This window comes from Salvelinus namaycush, chromosome 35 (genome assembly GCF_016432855.1).
Source record: "Salvelinus namaycush isolate Seneca chromosome 35, SaNama_1.0, whole genome shotgun sequence".
In the NCBI taxonomy this organism is placed as follows: Eukaryota; Metazoa; Chordata; class Actinopteri; order Salmoniformes; family Salmonidae; genus Salvelinus; species Salvelinus namaycush.
Window position 1 is genome coordinate 27,940,711 of NC_052341.1, and position 26,783 is coordinate 27,967,493.

A 26,783-nucleotide genomic window follows, 5' to 3' on the forward strand; every position below is an offset into this window, starting at 1 on the left:
GATCAAAAGTAACAGTCAGTATCTGGTGTGGCCACCAGCTGCATAAGTACTGCAGTGCATCTCCTCCTCATGGACTGCACCAGATTTGCCCATTCTTGCTGTGAGATGTTACCCCACTCTTCCACCAAGGCACCTGCAAGTTCCCGGACATTTCTGGGGGGAATGGCCCTAGCCCTCACCCTCTGATCCAACAGGTCCCAGACGTGCTCAATGGGATTGAGATCCGGGCTCTTCGCTGGCCATGGTAGAGATTGCCTGCAATGACAACAAGCTCAGTCCGATGATGCTGTGACACACCGCCCCAGACCATGACGGACCCTCCACCTCGAAATCGATCCCGCTCCAGAGTACAGGCCTCGGTGTAACACTCATACCTTCGACGATAAACGTAGAACCGACCATCACCCCTGGTGAGACATAACCGCGACTCGTCAGTGAAGAGCACTTTCTGCCAGTCCTGTCAGGTCCAGCGACGGTGGGTTTGTGCCCATAGGCACCGTTGTTGCCGGTGATGTCTGGTGAGGACCTGCCTTACAACAGGCCTACAAGCCCTCAGTCCAGCCTCTCTCAGCCTATTGCGGACAGTCTGAGCACTGATGGAGGGATTGTGCGTTCCTGGTGTAACTCGGGCATTTGTTGTTGCTGCCATCCTGTACCTCTCCCGCAGGTGTGATGTTCGGATGTACCGATCCTGTGCAGGTGTTGTTACACGTGGTCTGCCACTGCGAGGACGATCAGCTGTCCGTCCTGTCTCCCTGTAGCACTGTCTTAGGCGTCTCACAGTACGGACATTGCAATTTATTGCCCTGGCCACAACTGCAGTCCTCATGCCTCCTTGCAGCATGCCTAAGGCACGTTCACGCAGATGAGCAGGTGCATGTTCATTAATTGTTTATGGTTCATTGAACAAGCATGGGAAACAGTGTTTAAACCCTTTACAATGAGGATCTGGGAAGTTATTTGGATTTTTACAAATTATCTTTGAAAGACAGGGTCCTGAAAAGGGGACATTTCTTTTTTTGCTGAGTTTAGTAGATAACTGGCTCTTAATGATCAAGTCCCCAGTCTAGATTGAAGATCATAATTACTTGATTAGTTTGAATCACTTGTGCTAATGCTTGGCTGGAGAAAAATGTTGTATACTGTGGCTCTCTAGGAACAGTTGGCCACAAATTTAAAGGTAGCTATAGTAAGCCTAAGCCTCAGTTTACACTAGCTACCTCGTTTGTTTATACAGCATTTATACAAGACAGAAATATTGCTTCCTTGCTGAAAAATATATAGAATGTAGGTTTCAGTGAAAAGCATAGCAACATCAAGGTAACATTGTAACAGCTGTCGCTGTTTTTCCAAAGCCAAATCTGCCCATTAGCCGCTGAGTCGGCCATAAAAAAGTATCCTAATTGTTTTTGTTTGGTGTGTTCTGATTGTTTCAGTGCATGCATTCAACAAGCTTTGGACGAAGGACTTCCACAGGGCCGCTATCTCCAAAGTTCACTCAAAAAGGCAATAGTTCTGAACTGGGTTTGATTCAGTTTTTGTTATCTAAATTATTTTTTTAAATAATTATCTTTTAAAATTCCATTGGTTAAAAGCTATTGCTCAGTCATCACTTGGCTCATGTAAATTCTGTAGTTGCTCCATTAAACATCCTAAGGTCAACATCCCCAATGTGTTCACATTTCTCTCATGTAAATGTTATTTGGGAAATATTCAGTCTTTACTTTTTTTTTCATTAGCATGCTGATGATTTCAAGTTGTATTGATTTATTTTTACCTGTTTAGACATCGAACTAATGTTGTTTAGTATTTTTAGTATGTTTAGTTCCGTTTTCTCTGTGAGAAGCAAGTTCATTTAAAGCTATATGTGATTTGGTTTACGTAGATACAACATGTCAATGGTAATACAAAATTCAAAAGGCACTCGCACATCTGAGCTATCTTTGTTGCAGGTGCATGGTAACACTTGAATAAGGTGAGAAAGAATAAGAAACCTGCACACTGCTCTTGATAGTTTCACTGCTCTTTAATAAGCTTTACGTATCGGCCTCAAGGCCTACGTCAGAGCTTTTGTGAGTGTTTATAATTTGCACCCTTATGTAGACATTGCTCCCCCCACATCTGTTCAATGTATCGAATGGGGTTGGAGTTGAGGAAAATTCCCAAAAAGTCTTAATGATGAAATTGTAAATGTGAACATGAATTAATGCCACTACTTCAGACTACTCTGACGTTTTTTCTTGCACTGTACCAAATGATTTATGAAAACTTACATGACAGGTCGATGTCCTCATTGTGGTTTTACAGACTTGTTTAATGCGTTTTATGTACACACTTTATTAGAATACTTATGAAAGGCACATTGTTATATTTGGTAACACTTGCTTATTTTCCCTTGACTCCAACCCCATTCGATGCATTGAAAGGATGTGGGTGGAGCAATGTTGTTAATACACAAAGTAACCAAAAACCTGATATAATTTGCATACATAATGCTTCCCAGAATTGTTTGCCAGAAGTTCACAAGTCGCCGCAAATTTGCCGCAACAGTTTGCCACAAAACTCATTTGCGTGTGAAAATATTGTCAAAGATTTGTCACAACTATTTGCCAGAACTAAGCCTGTTTTTTCCGGTAAGGGTAGATGTTAAAACACAACCATCCTCAGTCAGGGTGTATTGCGCTTCAATGTAGTTCTATACCGAAGACCTGCTCCTGACCTGCAGGTTGTTTACCAGGCACCCAGTGTAACCTGAACTGGTAAGTGTGATGGCAGAAACACAAGATACCTCTTGCCACTTTAGTAAACCGGAGTCTTGTTCTCAAGTCATACTCAGTCCAAGTTGCACTATATATAGAGTTGGCTTTGACCTGTATTACATATATTATTATAAACACTTCATCATACCATAACCGTGTTATTGTTTGAAAATCATTTTCAGATGTATTTAAAAGGACATACAATATTTCTGTGTAAGATGATAATAAGTATTGGAGAATAAGTATTTTTGAATACCTTTCAACTCACACACTTTATTAAGTACATAGCCCACCATTATAGAATGGATGGATAACCTGCATCAAGTTTGGTTAAAATTATTATTGAGTTTTGTTTGAAATCATAATTTGTCCCAATAACTTAACTGTACTCAAACATGTAATAAAATTGCTAATAGACTGATTTGTTAGGATGCCCACATATACTGTAAAATAAACACACATGCTTATCACTCCACAGTTCCCAGAGTTGGGTCAGGTCCCAGGGGATCTGCAGTGACACTCTCCAGCTGCCAGACTTACCTAGTGACGGCACGTGTGCAAACAGTGACCATGAAGCAGCCGGCCACGATCACCCAGCCCCAGCCCCCATCAGGAGGGGGGACCGCTGGTCTCTTCTTCCCCTGAGCCATAGCCGCAGCATGAACCATGCTCAGATCCTTGTTCTGTTCACTCGGTTTTCTCCTGTTCTCAGCCAAGAAGCCCCAGGTACACCTCGCAGACAGACAGCCTCACACAGTCACACCTAGAATGGGTTGCACTGATTGTTGAAGAGGCTGTTCAGTTCACTTCAGTTACACTGTTGTAGAACACAGGGAGAAGCAAATATACTAGCTAAGACTCTATGAATAAGTAAAAAGGAGGCTCAGAATCATTGACAGGCATCAATTGAGATGCAGTACCCATAAACAAAAAACCACAGACATCTTCTCTGGGTCTAAAACATGTCCAGCCCATTCAGCATTTGTTGAAGAGCTAGCCTACAAACAAGGCTAGTCACTGCTGATGTGCATGTTGAAATACTTTACTCCCCGGCCTAAGCAGCACAGTGAGGCGACAGGGTAATGACGTAGGAGTCCATGAGAGGAGGTGTTTACTGGCAGGGTGTCAGGGCTAACTCGGGGTGGTACAATATTAACTTCAGACACTAGCAGCCGTCTGCTGGCATGACTTCGCACCCTGTTGAAAAGCTGTGGCATATGCTAGCCTAAAACACTTTCCATCTCTGCAGCTTTGGTTCCTCAGATGTCCATTGGCCAGTTGATTTGGCTACCCTTCATTTCCCTTAAATGTACTCCCACATGCAGCAAAAAAGGCTTTGATTGATGAATGTCAGTTAATGTCAGTACTTAAATCAGTCATCTTAATCAGTAATCCAGTGTGATTTAAATCAGTAATCCAAACGCACTAGCTCTATGATATCTTTATATGGAAACTAAATAAAGAGTTAACATTTTTAAATAAGAACATGGAGGATATACAGTGCCTTTAGCAAGTATTCATACCCCTTGACTTATTCCACATGTTGTTGTGTTACAGCCTGAATTCAAAATTGATTAAATAGATGTTTTGCTCTCAGCAATCTACACACAATACCACATAATGATAAAGTGAAAACATATTTTTTGAAATCTTTTAAAATGTATTTAAAATTAAATACAGAACTATCTCATTTACATAAGCATTCACGCCCCTGAGTAAATACTTTGCAGAAGCACTTTTGGCAGTGATTAAAACTGTAATTCTTTCTGGGTAAGTCTCTAAGAGCTTTCTGCACATGGATTGCGCAACATTTGCACATTATTGTAATAAAAATTCTTAAAGCTCTGTCAAATTGGTTGTTGATCATTGCTAGACAACCATTTTCAAGTCTTGCCATAGATTTGCCATAGATTTAAGTCAAAACTGTAACTCAGCCACTGAGGAACATTCACTGTCTTCTTGGTGAGCAACTCCAGTGTAGATTTGTCCTTGTGTTTTAGATTATTGTCCTGCTGAAAGGTGAATTCATCTCCCTGTGTCTGGTGGAAAGCAGACTGAACCAGATTTTCCAGATTTTGCCTATGTTTAGCTCCATTCCATTAATTTTTAACAAACTTGTATGCCATTTGTAAATACGAATAAAATTGTATAATTATGAGCCTTGTTGGTTTAGCCACAGAAAACTGCCCTACCATGCAAAAAGGCAGTAACTAACTCATTTTCGACCAAATGAGCAATGTCATTTTTGTTACATTAAATACATATGCATAATCATGTGGACAAGTATCCTGCCTCTATTGTATTGTGTTTTGGAGAAAATGGGGGTCATGTTAGCAGTTACTGCATAAAGTTACTGTGAAACCAAGGTAAATAAAAGCCATTTTTCTCAGTTCCACGCTATGAGCAGCTACTGACTTTTTGCTTGGTAGGGCAGAAAAAGTGAGCAACTTTCCCTCTAGCCACGGTTGGCTGAGATAATGAGTGGGCTGGACATGTCAAGAGATAAGTTTGGATTGGTCTGCCATATAGCACGCTTCTGTCTATTTGAGCTGGTCAGTATGTCTAGTTAATCCTGTCTAATGCTGCTTTTAAACAAATGTATTGCATAGTAAAACTGCATAAGTGTTGCTCTCCACTTTCCAGAGGACCGAGTTTTGAAATCTGTGGAATTAGAGTATGATAGCTAATGAGATGGAGAAAACACCTGTCTCCGGATTACATCTTCAAACTAAGGGCAGGCAATGCATCCGAAAGGAGACGTGTCCATCCATAATGTATACGGGTAAGATAGTCTAGCTAGCTACATTTTCAGATATTACATGTTTCTAATTTTGACAAAGTGGTTTCATTTCAAGTTAAAATGCACTGTTAGCTAGCTAACGTTAGCTGGCTGGCTCACTAGCTAACGTTACGTGTATGATATTATTATTCGTATCTCAGAGACATTTGCTTGGCTAGTTATAGCCTAATGTTAGCTAGCTAACATTGAACCTGGTTGGTTAGCTACCTGCAGATTCATGCAGGGTAGTAATGTCATGAGTTGTGATTATAGTTCATTGTTTAACAAAAGACTCCACTATTCAAATAACAATTTTGGGTGCATTCGATTTCAGTGCACTCTGTGTGTGTGCCAGAGCGCAGAATAACGGATTAATTTACAAACGCTCAACACTTGTTGAATATGACTGGTGTCAGTAAACGTCGGCAAAAAAGCATAATTAAATTGTTGCCAGCAGCATAGTTACAGTCACCAACACTCTGGATAACAAGAAAACAGCATAACCAGCTCTGCTAGGATGAGTAAAATGCTCAGTTTGGGTGCGGGCTAAAGCTTAAGAGGGTGTGAACAATGCTGAATGGCTGTAGACAAAGAAGAGTTCTCAGGTAGGTATCAACATTTTCAAAGGCCATTTTCTCAAAAGTGGTGTTACAAGTTGATCAACTTTCAAAGCATACTTTCCCATTGTTCCTCAAATGCAGTGTATGATATACCATTTTGTAGCTCTGTGTCTGCTTTTAACCAATGTAAAAAACATTATTTCAAATTTTGCTACATAAGACCGAATCAAGGCAGTTGGTCACAATTACAAGCATTTTTGCAGTATTACTTTAGTGCCTTGTTGAAAACAGGATACATGTTTTGGAATATTTTTATTCTGTGCAGGCTTCCTTCTTTTCACTCTGTCAATTAGGTTAGTATTGTGGAGTAACTACAATGTTGTTGATCCATCCTCAGTCACCATTGGCCTTATGGTGAAATTCCTGAGTGGTTTCCTTCCTCTCAGGCAACTGAGTTAGGAAGGACACATGTATCTTTGTAGTGACTGGGTGTAAGTGTAATTAATAACTTTACCATGTTCAAAGGGATATTCAATGTCTTTTTTTTACCTATCTACTAATAGGTGCCTTTCTTTGCGCGGCATTGGAAAACCTCCCTTGTCTTTGTGGTAGAATCTGTGTTTGAAATTCACTGCTCAACTGAGGGACCTTACAGATAATTGTATGTGTGGGGTACAGATATAAGGTAGTCATTAAAAAATCATGTTAAACACTACTATGGCACACAGAGTGAGTCCATGCAACTTGTTATGTGACTTGTTAAGCACAGTTTTACCCCTGAACTTATTTAGGCTTGCCATAACAAAGGGGTTGAGTACTTATTGACTCAAGACATTTCAGCTTTTCATTTTTTATGAATTTGTAAAAATGTGAAAAAACATAATTCCACTTTTACATTATGGAGTATTGTATGTAGGTCAGTGAAAAATTCTCGATTTAATACATTTTAAGGCTGTAAAACAATTGTCTGCATTTCTAGTTGGTTAAAACTTGTCTGACTCCATTGCTTCAGCTGCTGAGCCCATGGCAACCACATGCCTGGTTCAACATGGCCAGAGCTACATTATTGCACAGCAGGGAGAATAATCTACTGAATATTTTGAGTTCATTGAATCCAAACTATTACTACATAGCCCAATCTAGGTAAATTGTCCATCTAAATGTTGCTGATAAAAATAATAATAGATCATTTCATGGCATGTTTGTTTATCATTGTTTTGTTAACCTTAGAACTTAGACATTTGCCACAGTCGGCAAAGTTTTGATTCTGAAGTTTAGGAGATTCAATATTGCACTTCAAATTCATCAAGTAAAAACATATGATCATGCGATAATGTTTGAGCCTCATATAATTGAGGCTGCAGAAAACATAAGGCAACGCAAGCAATATATAGTGATGTGATGTGTATATCTGTGATGTGTCGAATTGACACATCACAGAAGGCAGATATTGTGTGGTGGGTTCACGCGGCTGAACTATCGACAATGTGGACTGGGTCTGTAATTAAATAACTCAACCATGTTCACCATATTTCCTCTTCAGGAAATGGCAAGTTCTCAAAAACGTGCAGCTGTAGTAAAATGTGTAAAACTTTTTCAGACCTTCTTTTCTCTTTGTGTTACCTTAGCGTGCAATCATTTCCAGTTTATATCAAACAAAACATGTGAATCAGTAAGTGACGGAATAAACAACTTCGGCGACTTTGTAACATTCTGTTCTTCTAATGAATACCTTTCGTTCTCATCAGCATCGGTCAAAGCGCCAATAGAACACCAGAGGCTGCTGGCTTCGTAGGCTACACATATTTTTTTAAACAATCAATTGGAAATAATACACAGAGCACAAACAGTAGAAAATATTTCCAATAAACATTTTCCCCACACGTTCTAAGATGGAGCAATAAGGTTCTTACCTTTCCAGACACACACATCAGCTGTTGTTGAATTGCATAGCTCAGTCAAGTCATTTACAGCCAACCTTGTCTCATAGGATTTCGTATTATTCGGTACGAAAATCCGAGACACTCCATTTGGTATGATATGTTACGTTTCGTATGGTATTTTTAATTTGTTGATGTCCATCAGCCATTGTGTATGATATGTTACAAATTTTAATACGTATGATTTGTTACACATTTTCGAAACGTACAATATGTTACGAATTGGAAAAATTTACAAAGTGTTACCAATTTTCAAATTGTAAAATATATTATGAATTTGCACAACTAATGATATGTTACGAATTCCAATTTGTTGTGGCTAACATTGGCTAGGTGGCTGGGTTGGTAATGCTAACGTTGGCTAGCTGGCTAACGTTAGCTAGGCTAGTGGTTAGGGTTAATGTTAGGAGTTAGGTTAAAGTGTTAGGGGAAGTGTTAGATAACATGCTAAGTAGTTGCAAAGTAGCTGAAAAGTTGCTACTTATTTCAAATGCTGAAGTTGGCTGTGATGAGATTCGAACACGCAACCTTTTGGTTGCTAGATGTCCACATTATACACCCGACCAACCACCCTCCATTCGTTTTTGCCCTAAGTAACCTTTTGTCCTATGTAACCATACTAAACACACTGGCCTCCCGAGTGGTGCAGCGGTCGGTCTAAGGCACTGCAGTGCTCGAGGCGTCACTACAAATCTGGGTTCGATCCCGGGCAGTTTTGCAGCCGCCCATGACCGGGAGACCCATGAGGCGATGCACAATTAGCCGAGCGTCGTCTGGGTTAGGGGAGAGTTTTGTCGGCCAGGATGTCCTTGTCCCATCGCTCTCTGGTGACTCCTGTGGCGGGCCGGTTGCATGCACGCTGACACTGTCGTCAGTTGTACTGTGTTTCCTCCGACACATTAGTGCGGAAGGCTTCCGGGTTAAGAGAGCAATGTGTCAAGAAGCAATGCGGCTTGGCGGGGTCATGTTTCAGAGGATGCGTGGTTCTCGACCTTCACCTCTCCCGAGTCCGTGCAAGAGTTGCAGCGATGGGACAAAACTGTAACTACCAATTGGGCACATTCTTCTCTTCTTCTCTACCCTGCAACTCTTCCCTGGGTCCTTGGTGTACAAAATATGTGTTTGCTGTCATACCTGGTAAAATCATGGTTAATAAACAACTGCAAGGGGGCCTCAACAAATTATATTTAGTATTTTATTGAATTCTGTTTTCTCTTTTTTATTTTTCCTTGTTTGAGATTTGTTTCAGTTTTTTACTCTCAATATTACAATTATTCATAGAGAAACAAAGAAAATGGATGTTCTACGTCCATGTCAAGGCTTAAATTACATCAGAAGATCATTTTGGAAAAATAAACTGACAAATGTAGATTTGAGTGTAATTCCCCTTTAATTGGGCATCTAGCAAGAGAGGAATGTGTTGATCTAGCTATGTTTCTGCTGATAGGCCTACTGCTGCAGCATATGGCAGAGTTTGCAAACAATCACCACCCAATTGATACAAATAATCATTATATTGTTCCCTCGGTTAAACCTACTTTGCGGTTAACATTTTATTGAGAATGTTTTTGGGGAAAGTCTTTCTGTCTACCCATAAGACGGTTCTCATTTGCATCGCTAACTGGCTACATATGGAGTGATAGACAAACACGCGCACCAAACAGACAGACAGGAGCATTATTGCTGCAAATTAAGTGGCTTTTTAATTGAATTCAAAATTAAAAACAAGGATGTCTTGATTGCGTAGGTCTTCACACCTAAGAGTTCATTTGTGATTAAAGCTGTAAATCATTTAGTCAATATTGCTCAAGCTCAGTCAATTTGGTTGGGAATCATTGATGGACAGCAATATTCAAACCGTGTCACTGATTTTCAAGCAGATTTAAGTCAGCACTGAGACCTTCAACACTTCTTGGAAAGCCATTCTAGTGTGCCGGCTGAAAAATAAAACTCTAACCCAGGGTTAGGTTTTCAGAAGACTGAAGCACATTTTCCTCTATATTTTTACCTGGACTTTGCTCCTTTCATATTTCTTTTGATCCTGACAAACTCCCCAGTCCATGTCGGTGACAAGCATACCCATAACAAGATGCTGCCACCATAGATATCCCATTAAATAAAGTGTTCTAATTCCTAATTCTATGGCTGCCTCCACAACGTTTAAAAATACAGAGGGTTTCACTCTAAATGGGTTTGACCCATACCTGACATTTATTTACAATGTTGTCTTTTAGTATTGGACGATTTGCAATATATATATATATATATTAAACACAGGCTTCCTTCTTTTCACTTTGTCATACAGGCCATTAATGTTGAGTGAATGCAATGTTGATGATCCATGCAGTTTTCTCAGCTCCGCCAATAAATTATGTCAGCTTTAAAATCATCTTAAACCTCATAGTGATATCCCTAAGCAGTTTCCATTCTCCCCCACAGTTAGGATGGCCAGATATTTGCAGTGTCTGGGTGATATGATACACCATCCATAGATTCATTTCCATACTTGACCATACTGAAAGGGACATTCAGTGTCTTGGAATTATTTCTTAATTCCCTGATCTATCTCTGCCTAAAAATGTATCCCAGACATTCTCATGAATATCATTGGTGGCTCTGAGGTTAAATCATTTTGAGAAATTCACTATACAACTGAGGGACCTTACACAGACAGGGGGAGTTTTTCTGGAATCATGAGAAGCATAAATATTTTATTTTTTTACTAATTTCAGAACATTAAAAAAAAACACTGAAAATGTGGAGTAGGTTGGGAGGAAATCCCAATGTATACCCTTTTTAGATTGAAATTTAAGGCCGCAAAATGTGAAATCTGTGCAAGAGTGTGTAGACTTTAACTAGGCACTGAGTGTACAAAATATTGAGTTACACCCTGAATAACTCACCACAGGTTAATGAGAAGGGTGTGCTTGAAAGGATGCACATAACTCTGCAATGTTGGGTCTGTTGGAGTCTCAGTCTTAAATCATGTTCCACACATAGTCTGTGCCTGTATTTAGTTTTCATGCTAGTGAGGGCCGAGAATCCACTCTCACATAGGTACTTGGTTGCAAAGGGCATCAGTGTCTTAACAGCACGATTTGCCAAGGCAGGATACTCTGAGCGCAGCCCTCTCCAGAAATCAGGCAGTGGCTTCTGAGTAAATTCTATTTTCACAGAACCGCTTGTTGTAATTTTGATGAGGCTCTCTTGTTCAGATATCGGTAAGTGTACTGGAGACAGGGCATGAAAGGGATAACAAATCCAGTTGTTTGTGTTGCCCGTTTCGGGAAAGTACCTGCGTAATTGCGCACCCAGCTCACTCAGGTGCTTCGCTATATCACATTTGACATTGTCCGTAAGCTTGAGTTCATTTGCACACAAAAAATCACACAATGATGGAAGGACCTGTGTGTTGTCCTTGTTAATGCAGTTGCGGAGAGTCCCTGTAATCCTAGATTCAGATCATTCAGGTGAGAAAAATCATTACCCAGATAGGCCAGTCGTGTGAGAAACTCGTCATCATGCCAGCGGTCAGCCAAGTGAAAATTATGGTCAGTAATGAAAACTTTAAGTTCGTCTCTCCATTCAAAATAACTTGGCAATACTTTGCCCCTTGATAACCAGCCCACTTCTGTATGTTGTAAAAGCATTACATGGTCGCTGCCCATATCATTGCATAACGCAGAAAATACATGAGAGTTCAGGGGCCTTGCTTTAACAAAGTTAACCATTTTCACTGTAGTGTCCAAAACATCATTCAAGCTGTCAGGCATTCCATTGGCAGCAAGAGCCTCTCGGTGGATGCTGCAGTGTACCCAAGTGGCGTCGGGCGCAACTGCTTGCACGAGCGTTACCATTCCACTATCTCTCCCTGTCATGGCTTTTGCGTCACCAGTACAGATACCAACACATCTTGACCACCAAAGTCCATTTGATGTCACAAAGCTGTCCAGTACTTTAAAAATATCCTCTCCTGTTGTCCTGGTTTCCAGAAGAGGATGTCTTCCTTAATGTGTCGTGAATTTGTATTCATTTTTATTTAACCTTCATTTAACTAGGCAAGTCAGTTAAGAACAAATTCTTATTTACAATGACGGCCTACACCTGCCAAACCTGGACGACGCTGGGCCAATTGTGCACCGCCCTATGAGACTCCCAATCATGGCTGGTTGTGATATAGCCTGGATTCAAACCAGGGTGTCTGTAGTGATGCCTCTAGCACTGAGATGCAGTGCCTTAGACCGCTGCACCACCCGGGAGCCCGTGTAACAGTGTTGTTTGATGAATAAATTGTCTGTATAGTTTTTGGCCTTTTCCCCCAGTATTGTCCCAGCCATATCCGCGGCAGCAGGAAGAATTAAGTCCTCCAATAGCATGGGGCTTGCCTGTCCTAGCCACTCGGTAGCTCACCATATAAGACGCTTCTAACCCCTTCTTATTAATGGTATCTGTTGCTTTTATACATCTTAATTCTCACCTCAAAAAACTCCTGTGGCTTATTTTTTGTTTCTAAATGTCTGCGCAAGAGTGAAGGTTTCATCGAGTTGTGAGATAGTACTTTTGCACATATAACAACACTTTAGCCGAGGAAAGGCACTACTCCCAAAATAAGTGAACCCCAAATCAATGTAGTTCTCATCATACTTGTGCCTCTTCGATGGTCCAACGTCCCTGTCATTTGTTCGGTGCTTTCCCGGGTAAGGGGGCAGTAGGTCTTCAGCTGCATCAGATTCACAACTGTGAGTGTCCATGCTAGCTGGGCTAGCAACAAATGTAGCACTCCTGATGCTAGCATTGGATGTACTCGTGGAAGCAGAACAACTTGTGTCGTGGTGCAGGTGTAGTACTGCTGGTAGGTAGTAGCAGTACTAACAGTAGAGCTGGAATGTGTCTCTATGTGTCTTACTTTTTATCCATTTATCCATTTTCGAGCAAACGGAATGAGCAGCAGCTACGTTTGCCTATTTACGGACCGTTAGTGTAATTCCCGCGAGAGAGTAACGGTTGATGGGATTGGATGTTAATTATTTGACTAGGCTACCTGAATTTGACATTGTGTTGTTATTTCGCTGAACACTAGATGGTTTCATTATATTTTTGGCAGTGAAACGAGGCTACTCAGGCGAGAAAAAAACATCACCCAAATGTATAGCCAGTTGAAAAATCTAAATGGACTGTTTGAAAATGTGAATCATATTTTTATTTGGCGTACCCCCGACGGCATTGTGCCTACCCCCAGTTTGGGAATAGTCGGTCTATGTCACGGAAAGAGCAGGTGTTCTTAATGTTTTGTACCAAGTCTTCACTAGGCAAGTCTTATAGACACACACAACAGGACAAGGCAGTACAACAGAAAGTGAATGCAACAAACTCAACATATCATCAGGTTAGAGAACAGTTTTAATGACGACAAGCAAAACTGAATCTACAGCAAGACCCAGCTCCATAATCCAGTTCAATCAGGTTCAGAGTTACATAGATTATTCGCCATGACATGTATGCAGTAATTCAATTCATAAAGCACATTTGAAAATCTGTCCTAACGTATAGCTGAAAAATCCACCAGGTTAAATTGGGATTAAAAATAAACGTATGATGTTAGGAAAGTCAGTTTGTGGATGAGTCCAAGATGGCATCCTATTCCTTATATAGTGCACTACTATTGATCAAAATCATGGGCCCTGGTCAAAAGTAGTGAACTACAGTGGCGACCCGTCATTCAGGGTAGGTGGGACAGATGTATTTTGGGGGGGGGCGTTGGAGTTGCCTGTTTTGCATGTTATTTTGGCATTAATACATGTCACATATCAGTTTGCAAACAATGCAAAAAATATATATATCATTGAGTTAATAAAGCCGCATACAAACAGGCAGCTCCAAAATGCAGGTGTTTCAGCCTAGCTCAGTGCTTTCTGTGGTGGTGGGGCAGGCCAGCAGAAAATAGGAGCATTGCACCGTGATTGGCTCAGTGTTCTGTCACTCATGGGGACACTACGTTACTAGCCTTTAGCAAGGGTAGACATCTAGAATGTGAGCCCTTTGTGTGCTGCCATAGAGTTACATTAGAAGTGCCCTTCCAAGAAGGCTCAACGGCAATGACCACAGATAGAATGACGTCAAATCACGTTATATGTACAGTAGCTTTGATTGGACTGATCATGTCAACATCTTACTTTCAAAATCTTAGCTAGCAGTCATCATCATAAATCAACTGGCAAATCCTTTTTAATCCTTGTCATATGAAGAGAAATAATGAAGATAAATTCAAGATAAAATGTATCGGTACTTAGACATAAACATTACACAACAACTTGGAAATCGCAAATTCAACAATGAGTTGTTTGGAAGGAATCGGTGACAGAGGCTAACCGCAACCATTGCAACTGGGAAGTCAGACTGGGAAGATACGTTTTGAAGTCATCCAACTCGGAATTGTAAATCTTTTTCTTTGATGACAAAATTTGCCAACATACGACCGCCGCACAGAACAAGGTGAGTCCAAAAATGTCTTAAATGCTGCTGCATAAATGCTGTAATATGCCAGGGAGATATGGTCAGTCATATCAGCTATGTTTTTTTAAAAAGGCAGTAAATGAGGCTGAATGAATTGTTTCGCTGCCAGACAAGGCTCCGCTGATAGCCAGGTGTAGCGGTGGTAAGGATTCACTCCATGGTGCTGAAAACAAAGCTCTGCTGTTGGGACAGCTTTATGTAGGCCCTAACAGTTTGTGGGCACCGCTTGTCGCCGTTATAGTGCAATTAATGTATTGTTTAGTGTTGTGTAGTGTAGTGGCTTTGCTGGCATGCATCTAAAAAAAATTGTGGGGGAGTTTTCCCCACCAAGATTTACATGCTAAAATCACCACTTGTGAATTATATATGGAAAAGTGTGATCTGTTCCAAAGTATCGCACTATAGGGAATAGGGTGCCAATACAGATGCAGTATGGGTGTATTGTTTGGATGAGGAGGTTGGTCGTGGGACCCTCTGAAGTGGGCAGGAAGTGTATGCAGCTCACAGCGGTTCACAGGCCAGCTATGCATTTTCACTTGAAACCAAAATGCCGTCATGAAATTTAACCAAGAGATCCAGTAGGAGAGTCACATCTCCTTTCGACTAGAGTACTCAACACAGTACATCCAAAACAAATATGAAATTACTATCATAAAGCACATACTGATTATTACAGGTAGGAAGGCAGGCATAAATGGTCCCCATCTTTGATGACAATGAAAACAACTGTAGTAAGTAAATATCTTTAAAGTCTCTTCACGTAGAGGTTTCTCATGACTCACAATGGACACTTTGCGTAGCACTGCTTAGTGAGTCAGTGATTTGGCTTTGCTGAGGAACATGTAATAATAATAGGTGGGTGCTTATATTTGTCCTATTTCACACACGTGCATGTGTGTATTAATACGCATGTGTGAATTGAAAATGTGTTTTTCTGCATATCCCAACTCCCCTGGAAAGTGGAGTCACAGACAGGGTCTATTTTGTGAAGTTTTTAAGGATAATTTAGTACTGAAGGCTTGGTTCCAAAGTTAACTGTTTCAGTAAAACAGCAATGGAATTATAAGGCATGGGACAGGAAAGAATATACATAATACTGGATTCAAGTGAATATAGAGGTAGGATTTTGGGCACTGGTCATTCTACTGCCAGGTATTGCAGCGTATTATTACGCAAAATCAAACCGCAACATTATCAGTCAAATTTAGCTATTGCTTAATGGTCCATATTCCACAAATTGGCAAATCCACAGATGACGGGTTGACAGAATGGGTTGATAAGAGTAACTGCTTACGATTCACATATTCGGTAGGGTAATATATTTGATTATATCTCAAATCATATCACAGAACATTGGGATAGGACGATTGATTAGAAAAAAGTGCAAAAGCTAGTTGTAAGCTAATGCTTTAAAGATCAATGTATCTACTTACATCTTGTAAGTACTTTATACAATTTCAATTGAACAAGTAAGGGACCAAAAATATATTTTGGGGGGGGGGGTCTCAGATCACAAAAAAAGTAAACAAAAGCAAAAACACACGAAGGATCAGGGATCAGTAGCGTTTGGCTTAATCACACATTCAATATACAGTTAGGGTTTTTATAAACAATAAGTACCCAGGTTTGCTTTTCAGTGGCAAATAAAACACCAACCTCATCTCCTCCAGCCTGCATTCATAATATTAAAAATCTAATTTCTAAAACATCAGCAGACAAGGAGGAGGATAATTAGTAGAACCTCTTAAAACAGTTAAATTATTCAAATGTATTTTCCCCTTTTCGTACGGTCAGTAGCTTTTCCAAAACCGTAGAGTAGCAGTGTCTTGTGGTGAGAGTTAGGGTTTCTGTCTCAAAGGTCATCTGTTATCCTCAGTAGTTCCAGGAAGGCACCGACGGCCCCGAAATAACCCTGAAAAAAACAGAGGGCTTCATTATCTGTTTAGGTATTTGACCAGGTCATCATCAGCAACCTTGATATTCCTGCTCAGCACCCAATTGTAATCTATCCAAATATATGCAGATGATCTGTTGTTTACCATTTTTATTGTACAATTAGACTAAAACAACAAGTGCGCTGAACATCCCTCACATAACACAGAACGTGGGCGGCAGGTAGCCTAGTGGTTAGAGCGTTGGGCCAGTAACTGAAAGGTTGCTGGATCGAATCCCTGCGCTGACATGGTAAACATCTGTCGTTCTGCCCCTGAACAAGGCAGTTAACCCACTGTTCCCTGGTAGGCCGTCATTGTAAATAATAATTTGTTCTTAACTGACTTGCCTAGTTAAATAAAAATAACACATATATATTGCAAACTACTTACCTCATGCTCTAAGAAGAGAGCTTTTAATTGTCCTTTGGACCAAAAGTCCATGGCGTACGCAAGCAGCTTCGTTGACACAGTATTGATTCTCAGGAAATTCCCAACAAACACCACTCTTTCAATTTTCTGAAAGACAACATTGAACCATTGGTAAGCCAGACATTTTTAGAGCTTGCAAGAATGACTGTTTCATAAAGCAGGACAGAATTAGATATTTCCAAAGTAAGACGTAAAAAAAAGAATTAAAAAAAAGATTTGTTTAAAGACCTTAGGCCAGCTCTCTCAGACTAATAGCCATAGATAAGGGACGTCAAATTCATTCCATGGAGGGTTTAGTGTCTGCTGGTTTTAGTTTTTCCCTTTCAAATAAGACCTAGGCAACCAGGCTTAACATTCACATTTTTAAGTGTAACCTTTATTTAACTAGGCAAGTCAGTTAAAAACAAATTCTTATTTACAATGACGGCCTACCCCGGCCAAACCCAGTCGACGCTGGGCCAATTGTGCGCCGCCCTATGGGACTCCCAATCACGGCCGGATGTGATACAGCCTGGATTCAAACCAGGGACTGTAGTGGCGCCTCTTGTACTGAGATACAGTGCCTTAGACCACTGCGCCACTCGGGAGCCCAAGGTGAGGGGAGTTCCTTACCAATCAGTGACCTTAATTCATCAATCAAGTACAAGGGAAGAGCGAAAACCCGCAGACACTCGGCCCTCCATGGAATGAGTTTGACACGTGGCATAGATGGATGTCTTGCTGCCATCTAGGGGAGAGAACCTGACATTACAGCAGTGGGAGGAGCTGTCTCATGCTTCAGTGACTCAGCAGCAAGGGAGAAAAAGATTGAGCAATAGCCAAGAATGAACAGCTCAACTCCCGTGAAGGACATAGTTGCGGGGGGGGGAACAGATTAAGTCTGCTCATTCTAAGTAAAACTCGGGGGCAGTAAAAAAGCGGTGCACTTTGCAGGCTCGTTTTAAGACTTCCCCCAATTCATACACTGTACTCTATATGCATAGGTAGCTAGAAAGCTGAATCAAATGTACATTTGTGTACCTCGTGCTCAAAACATTACAACGGGGTTACTCAAGGGGCAGATCATTTTCCCGCTTGATATTTGTGTCAGTAAGCTTCCTGTTGTTGTTCTATGTGCTTTGATAGCCCTGTACAATGCTGCTTGATCTCCATGCCACAAGGCAACACTGTAAAGAAGCTGAAAGCACACAGAGTCCATTCCCATCATCCATCACACTGGCTGCTGAAACCACTTCGCTCCTTTGTTTTTTGGTGACAGACAATCACTTTGAGAAGGTTCACACTTATGTTACAGTCACACCGCAGTGTGGTATATTCTCACTGTTTCAATCAGTGTTCATTTTGGCAGCTATTTTAAACGTAGTTTTAGTCTTAAAATACATTTGAGTCTTCGTCACGTTTTAGTCATTTCATCCTTCGTCAGTTTTAGTTATCATCAGTCGACTAAAACTCGACTATTAAATCATGAATATTTAGGCTACCTCTAACTTTCATCATGTGCACATTCAGATAGGCTTTTCCAACTAGGCCTACTATCCCCATGTATACCTTAGCTGGCTACATTGATATTGTGGCAGATTGTAAACAATAACAGCCATAATTAACCATGTAGGCTATAAAGCCTTGGCTACAGGTTAAACAATTTAGAGCTCGGATTTTCTCCCCATCATAATCGTCAGGGGGGGGTAAATAACAGTGGTTTCCTTGAAAAGAGGAGAATATGAAAATGCTAGAAGTATTACTGTACCTCTAATATCCAACAAATAGCATTTGTTTTTCCCCATAGGGAACAAGCTACCGCAACTCGCATTTGCAGTCCGCGGCGTGAGAGCAGCAACGCAGATGAATGAATAACAGCGCGCATGGGAAAATAGAGCTTCTGATGTGATCAAAGCAAAAATAGCCTACATGAAAGTACAAGAGTAGACATGATTGTTTCTAGTTGAGGTTAGCTACAAGTCAAGTGTCCTGGCTTCTCATCAGTTCAAAAGACTGACGAGTGATTGACGTGACCACCTGGGAGCTGTGTGGGACAGCCGGGCAGATCAGCTCAGACCGTGCAACTGAAAGATTATCATTCTGCCAATGAGAGGATTGCATGAAATAATCTGCATGCATGTATGCTTCATGTCAAATTAAATGTTCATTCGTTTCATGTGGAATTCTCATCTTGTCACATTTTTCCGTAGACTAAAATGAAAAGTAATTAGTAATAGTTATGAGGGGTTTTTCAGGGCATCTCGTTTCGTTATATCGTCACAGTTTTAGTCAGGAAAAATAGGCTGTCGACAAGTATTTTTTTATCAGAGTTATTGTTGACGAAATGAACACGGGTTAGAATTCCTCATTGAAGTAAGACTTCCACTGAAACAGAAGTAAATACATCTACTTTGTACCTCATTCACCGCACACATACGAGCAATAGAACCAATGTTGTTGGTGATGGTGACGAGAGTGGCTCGGGCTAGGTCCTCCTTACTGATGCTGACACGCTTCTCCTTGCTCATCATATGACCAAAACTGCAATGAATTATTCACTGGGTTAGTTTCCATAATACTCCCGTTTTCAAAGCATACTGTTACTGGAAGTCTTGAGGTTACAACACGTATCATGTATCAGCTAACTTAGACCTCACCTAGATGCAACTGCAGACCCCTGGAGACCGAAGCGTTCATAGTCTCCTCCGTAGATGTCCTTCACCAGTTTGTCCACGTTGCTGCTGTCCCCCTTCGCTGCCATTTCCAGGGCCTCCTCGAAAGTCTCGCAGCCAGTCAGCAAGCAGCACAGGCCTAGGAAAGTACCACCTCCCAAACTGTGGGGGACAGGCAATTATGTGACCTACTACTCTATGGGTTGTACCACTGTTTAGCTTGCAGGAAACAACCCACTGGGCACAGGCAATTTCAATGTCTAGTTTTGGTTTACATTTGATTGAGTTGTCAACTAATGTGAATTCAATAAAAAATATCACCATGTCATTGGATTTAGGTTATAAATTTGGTGGGAAAAAAATACAAAATTCCCTTACGTTGATTGCTTTTTCTTTTATCACATTACATTTTTTGTTTGTTGAAATTACATGGAAACACCAGTTTTTGCCCAGTGGGAAAGTTGTATTTGACTAAGAAGTTATTAACTAGTTACCGCGGTAACTATTATCTAGACTCAAAACAAGAATACATTGAATTCAGATGAACGCGAGCAATGACAGAACTGTGTTACCAATGACAGATCAAATAAATACAGCTATCATGACGTGGAGTGACACAGGATTACCTCTGTTTGCATACACTAAAACAGCAACAGATTACATTTATTTACCTGGTTCCTGTGACACGTTTGTAGTTGTCCTTCGAATAGACTGCCAGGACGCTGACCCCTGAGCCAATGTTTACCAACAACATGGGGAAGGGGTTGTCAAGGCAACACGCTCTCTTGACACAGTTCTCACTCTCTGGATCAGAGGGGTTCTCGAAAAAGTAGCACTTTGGATGGCCATTGAACCCCACTGAGTCCACATAGAGAAGACCATGGATGAGACAGTCCAGTTCATCTAGCTTCTGTAGCTCTAGGTTGGCGATCTGGGAGATGGAAAGCAGAAGATCTATAAGACTATAGGACAGAAAGAGAAACTGGAGTGGTTTTGATATGCAATGGTAACACCTCCAAGAGCATGAACTGTCTATAACACACCTCAACCAGGCAAGCCTGAACCATCGACACCTACTCCCATCTAATCACATGAGAAACCATGTTGCCTGTAATGATCATGCCACAATATGTTTAACTGACTAATGACATGTAATAACATGCAACAGAACATGAATTCACATCGCCTGTCACTTTCAGTCATTCTCCCTGGCTGACGACACCCAATCGTTCTAGCAACCACCACGCACCGTCCTAAAGTCGTCCTCAAACTTGTACGCCCCTCCGCCGGTGGCACAGAGTGTGGTGTGCAGGCTGGAGAAGTTCTTGTCTCTGCCCATCTGGATGAAGCCCAGCATGTCTTGGGTGGGGAAGCGGATGAAGTGCAGGTTGCCCTTCCGGCCGCACATAGTCAGGTTTTTCAGCTCTAGGTGGACATCGCGGATGCCTGTGTCGCCGTAGGCCACATTGGAGGTCAGGTAGTGGCGGATGCTCTTCAGGCTCTCCACCTCCTCTTGCTCCTCCTCTGCCGTGATGTCCTTAGGCTCAAAGTAAACCAGCTTCACCAGGGTGCCGCCGATGTCCATCCCAAACCAGGGGAAGGCTGGAACAGAAAACAAAAGGTGTTTTGAGAGATTAGTTCGTAGATTCAGGAAAAGCTTGGTCACCGTTGCATGTAGAAAAGCACTGTTAACCTCTTTTGGAGTTGTGCAAAATCCACTATGGGGAAATGCATACTCTCAAAACAGAGGGCTCTAGTATTCTGTCTATGTCACAACTAAGCTATTGCTCCATATAAGTCCAGCAATGAGCTGTGCTAACTGAAACCTACTCAAACCTGTTGCATTTCCTAACTTGATTTCACTGAAGACGAAAGCATTATGGCATATTATGCACACATCACGTCTTCATATTAGTAGATCATTGTGACATGTTTCTCTCTTTTTTTGGAGAGAGGAAGGAAGGGAGAGGAAGAGGGTCGTCTTAAATTCACAGCAGTGAATTTGTTTGTTCTGCAACAAAAGATGAGGGCTTTGTTGCCATGGAAACCCCAGCATGGAGAGAAGATTGCCTGGATATCCTGCCTAACTCTCAATTAACTCTTGAGTGTACAGTACAATGAATATGTAGTCAATACATCGGCAGGCAAACTGGTTCAATAGCACTTCATTTGACAGAGGGGTGTATAGCCCCTTATTGCTCATTCCACAAACCAGCCTGGTTACATTCAACTATGTGTGAAGCTACAGAAAAGCAGTAACCCAAAGACATGCTTGAGGTGCTTAAAATAGTCAAATTTGAGATGTAATTGTTGATTTGGTTCTGGCTTGCAATGATACCCAGAATACAACACCATTACACCTCTGATATATGGTCGATCCAATATATCAGAGGTGTACTGGTGATGTAATCTGGGTTGGACAATCAATTTCTAGTAGAGGAACTTGACATAACATGTGTGAGTGTCTACTCTGGAATCTTCACTGACTTAATCACCTGCTTTTTATATCTTCAGTCAGTTGTGCTACAGACAGATCCTGCATTGCAATGGTTTCACTGTAAATTTACAGAGGACTGAATGCTTGAATTTCTGCCACTCATTCTCAAGTAATGGCTGAGCTATATTGCTTTTACTATAATTTCACAGTGGTCACATGCATGTGCAACAAAGGACCAAAGCTCAAGTCAATGGAAATGATTTAACGGCATACATTTTCATAGTTGAGTCTGATTGGCAAAGCCTAGCTCTATTTGGGCTCCCGAATGGCGCAGCGGTCTAAGGCACTGCATCTCAGTGCTTGAGGCGTCACTGCAGACACCCTGGTTCGATTCCAGGCTGTATCACAACCGGCCGTGATTGGGAGTCCCATAGGGCAGAGCACAATTGGCCCAGCGTTGTCCGGGTTTGGATGGGTGTAGGCCGTCATTGTAAATAAGAATTTGTTTTTAACTGACTTGCCTAGTTAAATAAAGGTTCAATAAAAAATTGTCATAAAAATTGGGATTCAGTTTGTTGCATTCAAGTGGGAACTACCAATAAGAGACATCAGCAAAGCATATGATGCTTACTCAATTGATCATACAGGAAGGTAAACATGTTGTATTTGTCTTCATGCCAAGTGCATTTTAGCAACTTGCAGCAATTGTCCACAATCCCTTCTATTCAATTATATAATAGAAGTGGTATTTTTGGATTCCAGACCTCTTTCCACTGTTCCCAGAGGATAGCAGACAAGTCAGCAGTGTTGTAGCAACCTCTTGGACAAATGGCTGGGTTGCATGCATTGAAGACAGATAAAGACCGCTTCTTACTACACCGGCCAAATAGTTCCTGGCGCCAAAGTGTAAAATTTGTAAAATTGCTGTTTGTTTGCTTAGATTTGATTCTGCCGAGGTAGCAGGAGATGTAAATAAACAAATAAACGAAAGTAAGCAAATATGTATATTTCATCCATTTAAAATAGAGTAAAAACTCCTACCTATTTTTTTTAACAACAAACTTCATTGTGATCCTCAGGTCAAGTTGCTTATGGTCAAATACACTTCATACCAAGACTGATAAGTACTATTACTCAGTCCTTATGAACTGTGGCATGATGTCATCACAGCAATAAGGCAGACTATATTCCCCTGACATAGTGACACATTTGTTTTACATTGTTATATTGGAGACAAAGAAAGATCTGTGCTATTCATGGAGCTGGCTGCTCTGTCAGTTTCTTCAGCCAACTTCCTTAGGCAAGTACTGACGGCTGATTGGTCGAAATTATTTGGCTCTCATATCAGCAGAGATTTCAGCACACCTCCTGACTTTGGAACGACCAATGAAAAATGGCTCGACGGACAACATCAAAGATCTCACAATAACAAAGGGGAGGAGAGAAAGAGAGGCTACAGCTCTATTACCAGAAGGGTTACATTCGTGTAAAATACAAATTATTATTGCATAGTATGATTAAAACATGTATAAATAATACAGAATATGGCGCTTGATTCTTATTGCTTGCTAAATTGTGCATTTCTCATAGACATAAATAGCTTATGGAATGTACTTTGAGAATACAGGAAAACAAATAATTTCTCCACATAGGCGTACAGGCCCATTATTCATTACAGAAGCAGTATCAATAGGAGAATTGGGCGGATAGGCTTCCTTATTTACATTCTTGAAAAAGCCTCGCAACGCGATAAAGCGATATTCTATCCTGCCGCATAATGTCTTAACTGGTTCATTGTGTCATCCAAATAGACTAGATATGGCACCATAGAAAATCTAGGCGACTGTCACTTTGGACACCCAGAGCTATGTGCAATCAATACTTAGGTCGAACCCCCCCTCCCCCCAGTCCCTTTCATTCCTGAGAGGATGCTTTGAAATTATGTAGGGCATAATTTGACCGAATGTGTCGTTTCAATGTCGTATAATTTTCATAATGCACATAAGTAGCCGATTTTAGACAGCCGACATGATTGACAGCATCGATGCTGAAACAGTGTGGAAACAATTCATATTGTGTCCTACTTACGCGGTCGGTTCTTTTTGCCAGAATCCATTCTTCTCCTGAGTCTGCACCGCTTTGGAGGCGACCCATTATTATGGGCATCCTCCTGAAGATGGTGGACATTTTCAATTCCATTATGGCTACAACCACCACCACTACTACTACTACTACTACTACTACTACTACTACACCCGCCACTACCACTGCTACTGGTTCCGTTTGAACCTAAAACATTGCAGCTCCCGTTGTCAGTTTGTGTAGGCTTGAATCCATTTGTCAAACCATTCTCTTGGCAAGCGCCTGTTCTTTTCTGATCCGATGCTTTGCCATTATCCATTTTTTTTTGCGCAGGGAAAGCACTAGCGGGCAGTCTCAGAAAGGCGAAATCAGTCCGCTTTCCTCGGCGATGTTTCTTCAAAAGAATGTCAGGCTATTTGGTAAAGATCTATCACGACGATAAAAAATAATGATGTTTGGTCGATGTGGATAATGGGACAACAACTGCTAGGACGTTTGACTGAGGTCACTGTCTTTATACAATCTATGGGTCACTGTCGGTCATCTTGCTTCATCATGCTCCTCTTGCGGCAGCTTCAGAATTAAAACAGCCAGTAGCCTACGTCATTGTATATAGGCTGTTTCTTACAACCCCCAATTTCCCCTGGGGGTATTATTATTACATTGCTTTATCATGCTCCTCTTGCGGCAGCTTCCGAGTTAAGACAGCCGGCAGCCTATGTCATTGTACAGGCTGTTTCATCAGCCTGGTCTCGGAGCATTTTGTATTATTCTGTACGTAAATCCGAGACACTACTTTTCGTATGATATGTTACATTTGGTATAGTTACATCATTTTACGGTGGATCGGTGGCCATATAACACCAACGTCTAGCAACCCAAAGGTTGAGAGTTCAAATCTCATCATGGGCAACGTTAGCATTTTAGCTAATTAACAACTTTTCAACTATTACTACTTTTTAGCTACTCTGCAAACTACTTTGCATGTCAACTAAACCTTCCCCGAACCCTAACCTTAACCCTTTTAGCTAACCCTTCACCTAACCCTAACCCTTTTAGCTAACCTTACCCTTTAACCAACTCCTAAACTTAACCTTAACCCGGACCCCTAGCCTAGCTAACGTTAGCCACCTAGCTAGTTTTTGTAACATGTCATATGTTTTGCAAATTTTTTAAATATCATACGTTTTGCAAATTCGTAATCGATTGTAGGTTTCACAAATTTGTAAGATAATGTACGTTTTGCAAATTCATAACATATAAAACGAATTGTAATTTGTAACATATCATTGATGGACATCCACAAATTAGTACATAAAATGCGAAATCTCAGATTTATCTCAGATTTATGTACAGAATAATACAAAATCCTCTGAGACCAGGTTGGTTTATTACATTTCTAAATGACTCTTATTGCTGTCTCCCTTGCCCAAATCAGTTACTGTTATATTGTTACACGTAGTCTCTGACATTGCTCATTCTGATCTTTCTTAATTTCCACTTTTTTGGGGGGGGGGGGATTATGTGTGTATTGTTTTTTTAAATTATTATTGCTAGGTATTAGGCCTACTGCCCTGTTGGAGCTAGAAACGCAAGCATTTCGCTGCACCTGCGATAACATCTGCAAATCTGTGTACACAACCAATAAAATTTGATTTGATGAACTGACTAAGCTAAATTAACAGTGTATTACTGTGTAATTATTCTTGTAGTGTAGCCTATCAGGAATTGGGCTAATTATGTTACATTGTTACACTCTAGGTCTACTTAAGAACAATGTAAAAAGCCTAATTACAATTATAGGCTGTGTTGTATCCTACCTACAAGTAGGCCTAATAAGAACCCAGTACTGATAGAACAAAAGGTGTGTCCAGTATATTTTTCAAAAACTTAAATAGAAAAAATAGCTATCCTACATTTGATTATGACTACATTTATAGATTTAGCCTACCCAAATTGCCCCTTGTCATTAAAATAGATTAATCCTAAATAGGCTATAATATGCCCTATATAAATTTATGTGTAAAAAAAAAAGATATTGGATGGCCAGGATGGCGCCAAAGGATGTGTTTCAAAGTGTATCAATCGCCCCCCCCCCCCCCCCCCCCCCGCTTCTGTACTCTCTCTCTCTCACACCCACACACACACACTTGGTAAATGTGTTGCTCCGTAAAAAAAATACAAAAATAAAGCATGAAATTCTGTGATAGGCCTATGAATACACTTTATTTTGATTGAATAATGTCCAACCAGGCTTGGCTACATCTACGCGGGTTCTTCTGACGTCATCCCGGTATATTCCCTTTCGCCAATAAAACATTTTCTCAGTGAGTTCTTTGCTGCGGTAGCCACTCGGGTGATGATGACCAATGAATCGCATTACATTTGACAATGTATTACAAACCAAGCTTGTTAACCGGAGTCTGTTTATCCTATTAATCTACTCTATCCCATTAACCTGCTGATTTGGCACCGGTGGATGGATAACTGGCCTACCGGGACTGGTCATTTGGAAGTTGTGGAAAAGACAAAGGTATCAATTTAGTTGGGAGGAAATTATCATTGTGATTTGATGGATACTCAATGCATTATTAATAACGGATTAATAGGCATTATAAGAATGGTTCCAATGAAATAGTATTAATCTTATGAGATCATATTTGACCAAAGACCTGATGAAGGAATTTGCCAGGACCAGC

General features: G+C 40.9%; 2 protein-coding genes across 2 annotated transcripts in view; both read right to left on the bottom strand.

Moving 5' to 3' along the window:
* The window catches only part of LOC120029672 (monocarboxylate transporter 12-B-like), a 29,451-nt gene extending 26,042 nt beyond the window's left edge, over nucleotides 1–3,409 (bottom strand). The window contains exon 1 of the mRNA XM_038974949.1: nucleotides 3,300–3,409. Coding sequence (XP_038830877.1) covers nucleotides 3,300–3,409 — 110 coding nt within the window. The remainder of the gene's footprint in view (nucleotides 1–3,299) is intronic.
* Nucleotides 3,410–14,817: 11,408 nt separating this feature from the next.
* On the bottom strand, nucleotides 14,818–24,668 carry LOC120029829 (pantothenate kinase 3-like). The gene is made up of 7 exons (XM_038975117.1): nucleotides 24,091–24,668; nucleotides 20,815–21,167; nucleotides 20,237–20,496; nucleotides 19,551–19,727; nucleotides 19,311–19,434; nucleotides 16,876–17,001; nucleotides 14,818–16,463 (listed from the first exon to the last, which is right to left on the bottom strand). Exons 1-7 carry the CDS (start codon nucleotides 24,401–24,403, stop codon nucleotides 16,404–16,406), a joined length of 1,413 nt encoding a protein of 470 aa, XP_038831045.1. The 5' UTR covers nucleotides 24,404–24,668; the 3' UTR covers nucleotides 14,818–16,403.
* Between the last annotated feature and the right edge of the window lie 2,115 nt (nucleotides 24,669–26,783).